At 45.2% G+C, this 12,959-nt stretch overlaps 2 protein-coding genes across 3 annotated transcripts in view; one reads left to right on the top strand and one right to left on the bottom strand.

Annotated features, from left to right (window-relative positions):
* LOC118300473 (synaptic vesicle glycoprotein 2C-like) overlaps positions 1-4,123 on the top strand; it is a 37,213-nt gene extending 33,090 nt beyond the window's left edge. For both annotated transcript variants that reach the window (XM_035624905.2, XM_047327459.1), the window contains one exon: positions 291-4,123. In XM_035624905.2, the coding sequence (XP_035480798.1) occupies positions 291-474 (184 nt within the window). In that variant the 3' untranslated portion in view covers positions 475-4,123. The remainder of the gene's footprint in view (positions 1-290) is intronic.
* Positions 4,124-5,780: 1,657 nt separating this feature from the next.
* LOC118300476 (proteinase-activated receptor 3) lies at positions 5,781-7,523 on the bottom strand. The gene is made up of 2 exons (XM_035624908.2): positions 7,354-7,523; positions 5,781-6,874 (listed from the first exon to the last, which is right to left on the bottom strand). The coding sequence occupies exons 1-2, from the start codon at positions 7,415-7,417 to the stop codon at positions 5,805-5,807; spliced, it is 1,134 nt and encodes a 377-aa protein (XP_035480801.1). The 5' UTR covers positions 7,418-7,523; the 3' UTR covers positions 5,781-5,804.
* Positions 7,524-12,959: the final 5,436 nt, after the last annotated feature.

Here is a 12,959-nt window from a genome sequence, read left to right as displayed (position 1 = left end):
ACGCAGTCGAAACAAGGACTGCTACTGCATTGCCAATTCCTCGCCTCATATTTTTTCAGCAGCCAGTTGTGGGTGACCATTGGAAATGTCAGAGTCAAAAAGTCGGAGTAACGTTCAGCTGTTTTTTATATCATAATTATTATAATAGTAATAATAATAATAATAATACCAAATTATAATATCATAATACTCCAAGTCTTCTAGGGGAAAAAAAAATATTTTGTACTGTATAACAATGAAATGACACAAACATACTGTACACGTTTGCCTCCTTGTCTCCTTGCTTGCAGGGGCACAGGATTTGGCTTCTGTAATGCCATGTGCAAGCTGGCAGCGGTGCTGGGCAACCTGATCTTTGGCTCGCTGGTCGGCATCACCAAGGCGATCCCCATCCTGCTGGCATCGGCTGTGTTGGTTGGCGGCGGCCTGGTGGGGCTGCGGCTGCCAGACACGCGTGCCAATGTGCTCATGTAACGCCCCACACAGAACTGTACGCTGTTTACCAGGTATTCGCTCGGTTCACTGAATAATTTGTTTGTGGACCACAGTCAGGCTCATTTGAATAACACTAAAACAAGCGGTAGCTGTAATCACCCTTGTATTTGTTCTTTGACAAACAATGTTCCTGCGTCCGCCATCTCTCAAAAACAGGACAGTGACTCCTTATTCTGCTATGTCCGAGTAAAATACCTGGTAAATGAGGATCATGAAATGCGGTTGAACCTAACACAGAGCTGTGGATATACCGAGTTTGACGACGGCAAATCAAAGGTTGCAAATCTATGTGGCGCCAGGCGGCGGTTGCCAAAGCCCTGGGGGATTCGCGCAGGGATTCTGGGTTAAAAAGTTAGAAGAATTATTTGTGGTTATTAAAAACTCTGTATATCAGCAGCTCAATATCCCCAACGGGCCGTTTCACACACGCGACGCACACAAAAAAACGCGCGTGTCAAAGCCGCGAAGAAGGCTTGGACCTCCAATAACCACACCCCTGCTCACCTCGCACTCAGATTAAAGGAATAGTTTGACCTTTTGGGCAATGTGCTTATTGAAGGCTACCAGCTCAGTGTGTCTGTTAGTGTAGCATAAAGACTGGAAAATATTGTAAACGCAAGCCCGGCTCCGTCTCAAGGTGCAGTAGCCACAACAAAAGCAACTCGCTAATTAACACTTTTTGTCTCATCCTAAAGAAAATGTGATGCAGGTTGTGACGTAGGATAAAACCACGACTTGTTGTTTTTTACATTGGAGTTTTTTCCTGTGCATGTGTGCAAATTAAACAAACAAGATAATAACATGTTACTCAGTGAGCGTCACAGGTGCTGGGAGGTGGACTTGGCCAGGCTAACTGTTCCATCTGCTTCCAGTCTTTATGCTAAGCTAAGCTAACTGGCTGCTGGCTCCAATTGCTTCATATTTACAGTACAGCCGTGGTATCATTCGTCCTGTAACTCAGCAAGAAAGTGAATGGTTCAACGGAAACGCTGAACGACACCTTTAAGAACCATTCATTTTGGACCAGCTGAGTATTTGTGATTATGTGTTACTTTACTGAATTTACTTGATCAGCATTTTAGGTACGTTACTTGTTGCTTTACCAGTTTCTGACCTTGTGATCAGTATTCCACCACATGGTTGAGGAAGTTCAAGCCTTTTTGCCGCAGTGTGCAAGAATGAAAAGGCCATAGAATTAAAAAAAAGAAAATCTATAAATAAAGATGTAGTAGTTTAGTCAAAACCGGCAACTTCCGCAGCTACATTTCTAAAGAGAAAAGAAGTTTACATTTTCTGCTTTTTACAGCGAGAGACACTTTTGAGATTGGAAACCCTTTTTGTCCGAATGCTTCCTCTCTCCTTCTCTCGTGTCTGTGTTGTGTTCGTCTCGTGGCGCCGAGCTCACCATGAAGGGCTTTGCTCTCCGCTGTCATCGGATCTGTCGAGAAGAATTTATACTGTAGGAAACCTCCGCTGTTATAAAAAAACCTGCTCCTCTCCCTGTGTTTTTTTCCTCCCTCTCTCCCTCTCTCTCTCTCTCTCTCTCTCTGTCTCGCTGTCATGGCTTCGTCACGGTGTCGCTCGACCTGCCTTGTCCTCGTGTCCTCTGTGTGTTCACCTCCTCCTGCCTTGCTGCTGCTCCCTCTGAAACTCAAAGGCCTTTTCTCAAATGTCGTGCCTCTCTCCAACCATCGAGCTCGTCTCTCCTTCCAAACCTTGCTGGAAGCTCTGCTGCTCTGCTCTGCTCTTTTTTTTCTGTCTCTCATGCATTGATACTGCAGTGTGTGTGTGTGTGTGTGTGTGTGTGTGTGTGATTCCAGACAAACCCTTATAAGGCACAGTGAGCATCACATATATAGAAAGACAAGTTTTCTTGTTTTCCAGGTTATTTTTTCACAACAAGTAACTGAAATCTTTGGGGGGCGAATTTGCGCCACATGACCAAGTGAAATTAAAAAGCCATGCATAAAGGGTAAGTTCACCCAAATCTAAAAAAACTAAAACCCACACACACACACACACACTTCCTAGTCATGCAGATAGGGAGATTTTAGCCATCAATACAATGGAAGTGAATACAAAATTGTTTGTTCAGCACTACAAAATGATATGTGAATAAGACCAAGGCCAGGCCTTCATTAATAAACCCCCCACAGCCTTTTAGTTCACCTCAATGGAGACAGAAGTTGTTGTAGTGGTGCTATAATGCAAAGCTAAATGCTCATGCCGGCATGCCAACGTGCAGATATTTAGCAGGTTTGATGTTTACCGTTAGCCAGACTAATACTCAAAATGTGTATTCTGCCAGAGAAAATTTGAAATGAGCTGCCAGAATTCGTCTGGCGAGTTCACCATGTTAATCTTCTTATCTTTTGGTCTCACCGTGGAAATATTTGCTAATTGGCGCTAAACACGAAGTACACGATGATAACGATGGGGATTGATGTTAGTCTGGGCAAACTAAAATGTTGACCCGATGATGGTGTTGAATCCAAATGTAAAGGATGACTGCAGTTGATTACAGTAAGCTCCCGGAGCAGTGGGGCCGGCCGACAGCGACCTCCGAGCCGTGCCGCGAACGTCACAGAAAGATTCAACAGCTATGTGCCTTTCTAGAAACAATGTGATAATCCACGGAGCACGGTCGACAGCTGTGTTGAGCGACTGTCTCCTTGTGCTAAAAAAAAAGATTTCTGGAAAGACGTGTGATTTAGATGAAGGGATCGCTTGCTGTCACATTCGTTTTAAACTGCATCTGGCAATTTGTCAAATCTGTAATATGTTCTCCTCCAGGCTATTTTAATCATACGAAAACCGATCACTACAAGTGCACAGTACTGTTTCTCTCATTTTCTTTCTTTTTCTTTTTCTGGTGATGATGAGTGTCAACATATGTGATGTTCTGTTGCCCGTGTCGTATCTCTTACAATGGAAAACGGACTACAGTTGACTTTTAACAATTCCTTTCAAGGTCTTAATTGAGTTCCGGACTGAAACGCAACCCCAAAGCTGGTTCCCGGATGATTTTGTCTGATGCTTTGTCCGTCTGCCCGTCCGCACTGCGCCCCTCCTCCGAGCGCCACCAGCCGCGCGGAACAAAGTCACCACACGTCACCGTTCCCAAGAAGAAATCCTGCATGTTTGTTACCAAAGTCCCTCTGTCGTGTGTGTGCTCTTTTCCGTTTCGGTGTCTTCTGCTGAAGGAAGCGGACGCGTGATTCCCGGGGGGGGGGGGGCTGGGGTCAAAGGTGAATGTATAATGTGTTGTCAGATTTGCTGTGGACAGGTGTTTGTTGTAATTGACTTGACTTCCAGGTCGTTGTGAAAGGGCATGCTCGTGGTGAGATGACGTCATGTAGCCGGGGGTGGGGGGGGCCAAATCCGCTTCTAGGTTCCTAATTGGATCAATCTCTTGGATTCAAGTCACTGGAGTATGGAATGGAAATGCCGATGTTGTGACTGTCAGGTTTGAAAACCTCCGGTGTCGAAACAAAACGCGGAGGTGTGTGTAAGAACAATTACCTGTCCCCGATATGATTTATTTTGATAAGAAAAGGTGCAAGTGAACGCAATGTCAAGGTGGATTCCTCTGGTGTCTGCATATTGAATAAAGAGTTTCATTTCAACAGCTGCGGGGGCTTTTCTTGAGTGTGTTCAGCGTCGAGAACGTGGCTGCAGCCGCTTACACCAGCAGATGGCACCATCTAAGGAAAGTGATCAAGGACAGGCTCCTCTGTGTGTCAGTTTTTTCTGGCTTAGTCAGACACTGTTATGGATCCTTTTATGACTAGTGTCTGAATAACGTAATGATATCCTGCAGTGTTCGTGTTTTTTTTTTATTCTCTCTGGGTGCAAAGGTCACTAAGATTAATTTGAGTTTACTTTATATGCCACGGGGGGGGGGGCAACTGTGAAACTGTGAAAAAAAATAATAGTTACGAGTCGTACTGTCAGCATATATATATATATATATATATATATATATATATATATATATATATTAATGGGTCAGGGGTCAAGGTGAAATCAACCAAGATGACAGATATGTATACTATCATCAAATTGTGTCGAGAAAGTGAAATAAATTTCAAAACACTGATTACATATTGGTCCATGTTTTAGACAGCTCAGGTCTTCAAGGGAAACCACCCTGAAGTGTTGAAAAGTGTTGTGCCCATGGGTTGTTCAAACCAAACGCAACCTCGACCTCCCTGCTCTGAGCGAAGTGTCGTCCCCAGAGTCAAAGTAACTCAGAACAACAGAGCCGGTCCAAATCTGCCTAAATGATGTGATCTGCAGAAAATGACGAGTCTGGGTGGGTGCGTGTCAACCTAAATCTTGTCACATGCCAGGAAGGAAATACCAACTGAGTTAGAAAGGCGTAATTGAGGTTGATGAGCTTCGTGAGTTCATGTGATAAGATAACGAAAAGCTCCGGAGACGGAAACATATACATTATATCCCAAACTGTTTTGTGAAGCAGTACACTGTAGGAACATATATAGTGTAAGACAGCTGTCAAAAAGATGTATTTGAGTTGTATTGACAAGACTTTGCACTCACAGCTTTTTGATCCATACTCATAAAACCAATCCTAACCCAAACCCAATTTCACAGACTCACGGATATGACAGCAGAATTCTGTGTGCAACAACTTTTTTTTACACACGAATTGTTTACATTATGAATATGAATAATTGAATTACAGATACAGCTTTGACAGCTGTCTCACACCATAGTATGGAACAGGGATTAAAATGAGTCCAACTCAAGACATATCTAAGACACTGCAAAACATTAAAGTTATTAAAATAAAGATCCAAAATATCATATTTAAGGTTAATGAACCGACATAATAGCTCTGCACATGATTGCAGCAATAAGCAAAGGTTATGGAGGCTCATTTTCTGTTTCACATTGTTCATGGTCAGTAATAGATTTCAAGCTTACTCTAAGTACTCCCCACAGGACACAGGATTTCCCTCCAATTTCTACAGAATGAAAATATAAAACAGTTTTGTGAAACCATAAAAAAATTCAACTTTCATGTGTTATATATATTATGTCGTTCATATCATATTTTCCATCTGTGTGCCCATTCCCTCTGTCACAGAAACTCACAAACAAAACCTGAAATCTATGTACAGGAACAATGCATCCAGGTGAAAGAACAAGAGTCAGGTCCACCTTTCGTTTACTCGATGCAGTGGAGGTCCTTTTGCTTTCCTTTTGGATTCCAGCCACAGACAGCAGTTCCCTCCACATCACTTACAGCGAATAACTCAAAAGACATGTACAGTGGGTGTCTTTTAGACGGATATGCTCAGGGTCTTGCCATTGAAGCCCCGGAGGTACCGGCTGGAGCCCGTAGACTTGGACATCAAGAGGAAGAGGAAAGGGTCCAGGCAGGCGTGGAGGCAGCACAAGCACACCGCCACGTTGAAGTACGCGTACAGACTCCCCGTTCTGGTCACAAACAGTTGCACATAATGGAGGAAGTGCAGGACTCCAGCGGGGACAAAGCACACAAGGAAGATGACAAACACCAGTGAGCTGGCCTTGATGTACATCGCCCAGTCGTGGTGTGACTTGTTGAGCTCACAGACGATTCGGGCGTAGCACACAACAGTGGTCACCAGTGGAAGCAGGAGGCCGAAGACGGTCAGGATCAGGTTGTAGTAGATCAGGAAGGTGTGGGAGTCATTGTCCAGGGGCAATACGTCATGGCAGGTGATGTGGCCCAGCTCGGGGAGCAGGTAGCTCTGCTGGACGAGGAGCTCGGGGACAACAGCGGCTCCAAACAGCGCCCACACGGCCAGCGTGACCCAGGCGGTGCACATCCGCTTGGGGAGGGATTTGTACTCGAACGGGTGCACCACAGCCAGGTAGCGCTTGATGCTGATGCAGGCCAGCGTCTGGGCCGAGCAGTAGAGGTTGCCATAGAAACAGGCCGTGACCACTCGACAGGCAGCCTCTCCGAGGGCCCAGTGGTTACCACGGAAGTGGTAGTGAGCCTTGAAGAAGAGGGAGAGGAGCAGGAGGAGGTCGGAGACAGCCAGGCTGCAGTACAGGATGGCGGAGGACACCTTCCTCACTTTAGAGGCCAGCGTGCACAAGATGGCGAGGTTGGCCGGGATGCCGACAGCAACCGCCAACATGTAAATGACGGGGATGACCCGGGTGCTGAGAGCGCCGCCGAGGTACCCCGTTGTGCTGTTGCTAAGTGACTTCAGTGCCGGATGGGAATGATTTGAAATGGGAGCTCCAGTCCCATTTAGGACAAAGGCGTTTGTCTGGATGACTAGTTCCCCTGTAAATGTTCTGGGCACAGGAGCAGCAAACTCAGATCTGTTCTCCTGCACTTGTATCCTCTGTTTCCCTGCGACCAAAACAAGAACACACACAAAAAAAGTTAACGATAACTCATTCATTGTACTTTAAAGCATGCTGGCTAAACAAGCAGCATTATTATTATTTTCTGTTTTGTTCTTAGATTAATCAACTAGTCCTTTCAGTGAAATGCAGCAAGGAAAAAAAAAACAAGATTGATTGAGTATCCAAGTCGTTTTTTTCCCCTGATGCTTTACTATTCTAAGTCGTTGACCGATCCCTTCGGCTCTGAACCGTCTTGTGTCACAATGCTGCTCTACTTGGTGAGCAACAGCCGGCAAGTTGCCGCGTGCTTTTCAAGTTTCCACATCAGCATACAGATCAACCCAGCCCCAGTTTCAATTCTTTCACCGAAGACATATGAAGTGATGCGAAAGCATACAGTATGTGGTTAACAACATTCTGAAAGAAATCGTGCCAGTAGAGAAGGCGTTTTTCTTAAGCCCAACTTCAATGAGCATCGCTTACCCTTTTTTTGAAGTGCACCACTTATGCACAGAAGGAAAAGGATAAGAAATACAAGTCTCCCCATCTTTTGTTATCGCCGAACAGCGCTCCGTTGCAAATGTCACACGCGCAAACACAGACGCACAGCTCGCTTCTCCTCATTCCAGCGCTGTGTCAGCTCTGCCTGCCTCCACTCTGTGGGTGTGCTCAAGTCCAAAACACCTCCCCCCAACCAACTGAGCGTGAGGGGAGGAAAAAGAGGAAACATGAGAGTAGATTTTATTGTTTTAACATGCACGGCGTGAACTTGAAGAACCTCTCTCACTCTCTCCGGCTGTCCTCTGCTTTCATGAGATGCAAAGGCGACAGTGCTGAGCCACACTGTTCCGTTTTATCTGCTGTGTACTTTCCTCGTCATTCGCTCCCTTCGGCAGGCTTGAATTTAAAAAAGGATGCACACCATTTTGCAACGTCTATAACAACGTCTCCAGACAGTTTTCATACCTGGTTTTCTTAACTGAAATATTCAACCCCCAGGGTGTCATGTGGCAAACTAATGGAAAAAGAAGTCGACACCGTCGTCCATTTTTGCGGCCTCACACTTGAGGCACATCTGGAAGCTTCATAGGTCCTTTTTTGCTCCGGCATCATGATCCCAAGGGGGACGTGGGGATGAGGTAATACACGGAAAGAGGCCACTGGTCGAGCAAGGAAGCGTCTGACTGAAGATGATAAGCTTGTCTGAACATGAGCAGTTTTTGTTTAGTCTTCACTTCTGGTCTCCTTGAAAAATCTTTCTGGATTATTTTCCATATAAGTTGTGTACTCATGCTTCAGTTGGCCGATAGCGTTAGAAAGTATCACATACACAAAGTGACAAATGGATGAGTCATATGTGCAGTCATATTTTTCTTTTTTGCATGTGTCTATAACTGCAGGGGCATTGTCTTTTATGACATCTTCAATTCAGGTTTTCTACAGTTGTTTTTTCTTTTCCATTTCACTTTCTTAATTGCTGGAGACTTCATCAGCTTGAATTTTGGTCATATTCTTCTGGACACACCCAGTTTGAAGTACAAGTTGAATGTTTGTCTTCTATTACCCGAACCTCAGCGCCCAACTGATCAGCAGATGTGACCTGTGTCTTGCTCCCCTCCGATCTGTTTGTGTCAGACGAGGAGAGACGCTTCCAGCAACAGCATCTGTCTGACCTCAGACGTGCCACATGCAGACACCTCGCAGATGGATTCTATTTGTGCATCCATTCCCCGCCTCTGACGCGCTCGCTGACGTGCAGCAGGAAAGCACCACGCATGACTTCAAACTGAGAACAGGGCGGCGCGTCCGCTCCACACTGCAGTTCGCCATCGTCACGGACAAAACATAAACATCTTGTTTTCATACTTGCAGCGAAAGGTCGCGGAGGTTTTGTTTACTGTAAGGAACAAATATGGTCAGGCTCCCATCCCTCATGGGTCTGCATGTTCAGCACAAAAAAACATTGGTACCCTTTTAAAAACATGCTTTTAACGCAACATTGATCAACGGACGCACACAAAAGCCACAAATGGGAGCAACTTCCATTTGCTGCGAAATGATTCAGTACTTCAGGTCTTTTAGATCAGAAGCATGATGCACCTCCTTCCTTTTTGTTTAACTCTCTCAAAGACGAGCTGCGCATCCGCAGCAGACATCTGTTTCCTGTAGCCCCAAAGTAACTTCATATCCTAGAATAGGCCGCTGCTTTCTGTTTCTTATTTCTCTGAATTCTGTTGGTGGGGTCCGATGAAAACGTGCGAGGAGGCTTATTTTGATGCAACTGCAAACACCTGAGATAAATGATGTGAATTATTATTATAACAGCCTGGTTGCACCATTGAGTCCAGTACGAACTGAAAAAAAGTTATATTTACTCAGGGGTCACGGTGTCTCTACAATGTACACATAACCTTTTGAGGTTTGTTGAATGACTCCAGAAGACCATAAATGGCCTTTATCCTCGACTGAAAAATGCCGGAAAGGAAAGCTACTTTCCCCACAAGAGGGCGATAGTTATTATTATTATTCCAGGGTGATTCCATTCCCCTGCTTTTTGTACATTTTATCAAGAATGTAAAAGTCAACATCCTGAGAGTACAGCAAGAGGAGGCCCCCCCCCCCAAAAAAAAGGAGATATTATTCCGTCCCAAATGCTGAATTGACTTTGTCGGACCTCTGTAGATAAGGACTGGAATAACAGCTACTTAATGTAACATACACAATGCATGAATAGCAATTTGTGCAATGAAACAGCAGCATTAGTTTTTGTAGTTTTCATCATACATGATTTAATCCACATCCTGTCATGAGGCTGGATGCTGTGGTGGTGCAGCATTAAGGCAAGTATCACATACAAGTAGGGATATTGGGGCTGATCCTCTGTGGGAGATGGTATCGACTGAGGACAAACTCTGCTCAGGGTTCGTGAGTAATACAGCAACCTGTCTTTAATCAGGAGGTGAACTTTTCAGCGTCGTTCATCCAGTCACAGTAGAGTGAAGGTCATCGTCTTTGACAGAGGGGGTTTTCGGTGCACAAACAGGGAGGAGAGACAGAATGACAGATAGTCAGGGTTCTTCACCAGTCAAATCACAAATATGTTTCTCAGTTCTGGTTTCAGCAGGTCACGAGGTCTGTAGCTTCTGCTGGATTAAAGGAAGCAGAAGCGGAAGCATTTAAGGAAGAAGCATACAAATGCAAATGAGCAGTACGAGAGAGGACAGCGCCAGGTTGATCTCGGGAGGCCAGAGGAGGTCTCAACCGGGCTGTGGCAAATGGTGGGAGAGATTTGGAAAAGGAGAAGGTTGTGTAGGAGTGTCCAGCGAGGCCATTAAAACACGCGAGAAAGAACACGAGGCAGGACTTTGTCAGGGCATAATTCTGAGTGCAGACATACAGTAGGTGGCGGAAGTCCAATTTGAAGGACGGCCTGCTGCAGTGCTCGGTGGAGACTTTGCCGTCTGTCCTGCAGTCACGAGTCTTTTTTCTCAGACAGCACATAAGGGTTTAGACTAGACTTGGTTTTGGTAAGTTTACAACAAATTGAACGACAGGTGAAATAGAGATATATATATATATTTTTTTTTTGAACTCTCTGACAGTGTTGAAGGTTTTCACTCTTATTCGTACACTGTCTCTGCTGGGATCCATCAGGCCCTCACGCGTCTGGGGAAAAAAACGGGATTCCTGCGCGAGGCTGCTCTTTTTCGATTCACTGGTTCCGCCTTCGGTCAAACAATCAGCCCGCAAGCGCAGGCGAAAAGCAACTGTCAAGTCTCGGAACTCCCCCATCTATGCAACTGGACATTGGACTTTTGGACTAACAGGCCACAGTCGGTTAGAATCAACGACACCACATCACCATCCATCATCCTGAACACTGGCTCCCCCGCCGAGGCTGTGTCCTTCAGCCTGCTGCTCTTCACACATCTCACACGTGACTGCAGAGCTCGCTTTCAAAACCACCCGGCAGTGGTGGGACTTATCACCAACGGTAACGGGTCGGCGGACAGGCAGGAGGGACCAAAGGCACGGTTGTGGAGGACCGGCACTGCCCCCTTTCCTCCCCACAACCGCGGAGCAGCTGTGGCGATGGTGCCCCCGCTTCACATACCTCGGGGTGCACCTCGCCGAGGCCTTCACCTGGCGTTATAGCACCTCGAGCGTCGTCGACGAGGCCCGTCGACGCACGTGTTTCCTGGGGACACTGCGCTCCAACATCCTCAGCTCATTTTAGAGGTGTGTTAGAGAGCACACTGACTTCCTGCACCACCGTGTGGCACGCTTTAGCTGCACGCTGGCAGAAAGAACAGTTCCTTCTCAGATGCTGTCATGAACTGCCCCACACTGCCAATGCAAAATCCTCAGAACTACGGACTACTGCTTTTACTTTTTCTTGATGCTGCTACCGCACCGTATGCCGCCTATTTAATGCCTTTTTGTTTTTTTATTGGTTATATGTTTTAATACGTGCTTATTCCTGTGGATGTTTGAGTACTTGCGTTGCTATTCATGACGGAGACCTTAGTACTGCCCTTCATTCTTTCATGTTTCATGTTGCAGAATGACAATAAAAAAAGGTGAAGTTGAAGTTGAAGAGGATGTCACCGTATATCTATAGTCTGACTTAAAAGGGGCAGGAATCGATTCTAAAGCGACACACTTTCTGTAAAAATCAGCCAGTATGGAAAAAAATCCGGGTTTTCGAAAACAACACCCCTTCAATTGTTAAATGATTTCTAATATTTCTTTTCTATTCTAGTCATGTGTTCGTGTTTACATTGAGTTAAATGTCACTTTTGTCTGTAGCTGTGACCAAATTGACCTGCACGTATCAGCGTTTCGTTTTATTCTCATATTATATTTAGATACTTAATTCATGATTCGGAGGATGTTGATGCCTCTTCACCTTGAACACACTCGTACCTGGATATGAAAAGTTAACTGAGACAGCTGATAACCAGCTTCCTAGTCCAGGTTATCCAGGACGACCATTGTTGGGGGTCAGTGAAGTAAGATAACGAAATGTAAGCAGAAGATCATGCCGTCAGAGTCCACCATATCTCACTCGCTTTCACCTTCTATCAAAGTTGCCTGCTTTTTAAAGCAATCACACGAACCTGGCAACTCTGCACACACGATGACTAAAAATGGCAGAATTGTCTTGTGCAGACAATTCAGCAACACCACCGTTGTTCTGCTAATGCTTACTTTATATAGCTGCAGAGTTTTCACAGTTGATTGTGAGTAAATCACGGACCGTGACGAATTTCCTCTTTAGTAATATTTTTTTCAATTATTCCGTCTTAGATGCACGCAATTGCATCCTACTTTATGTCCAACTGCTGGTGTTGGTTTTCACATCCGCACGTCTGAATCATACCAGAGGATGAAATCTGAGATCGGGGTGTGGGAGGCAGGTCAGTCTACCTCTGTCTCCTTTTTTTCTCAAGAATTAATTATACGCAGGCTATTATGTCACTGACTGTTGATTTAACAGATTTTAACAACAAAAGACACTTTGTGGCCAACGCAGAGATACGGTCTCTACACAACATGTCTAAACTGAGCATAATATCCTCCGTCCAATTCTCATTGTCGACCTCTTTGTTTTTTCGTATGTCCCTTTCACCAAGGCCGATGCTCAGGGAATGATTAAGTGGGCCAAAGTGGACGCAGAAAACAACAGGATGGAACTGTGCCAGTAGCTTCACTCTGGACTTAATCTCCCACAGTCTGCATCCTGCCTAATACTGCGAGCAGGAATGAGCCTCTGTTAGTTTAGGGAACGCCCCAGACACAGCAGGCTGCAGGAGCAACATGACCTCAGCACTGGATACCATTGACCAGCTGCATTTTCTTCCAATGTCAAATTTGGAAATGTCTGTAATCAGTGTTTTTTTTTATATTAATAAGAGAAACACATGGCTACTTGTTGTTGTGAAGGGGTCCGTCATAGTGATGAACTAATAAAGCCTTATCACTCATCTCTCTGATTGTTGCTTTTGGCTTTTCTGTCCCACCATTTTGTTGTTTTGGTTCACGCCCACGGCGGAGATGTTTCGCTCTATCAGGCAGGCATACTCCTT

The sequence above is a fragment of the Scophthalmus maximus genome, chromosome 2 (assembly GCF_022379125.1).
Source record: "Scophthalmus maximus strain ysfricsl-2021 chromosome 2, ASM2237912v1, whole genome shotgun sequence".
Taxonomy (NCBI): Eukaryota; Metazoa; Chordata; class Actinopteri; order Pleuronectiformes; family Scophthalmidae; genus Scophthalmus; species Scophthalmus maximus.
This window is presented reverse-complemented; position numbering and strand designations above follow the sequence as displayed.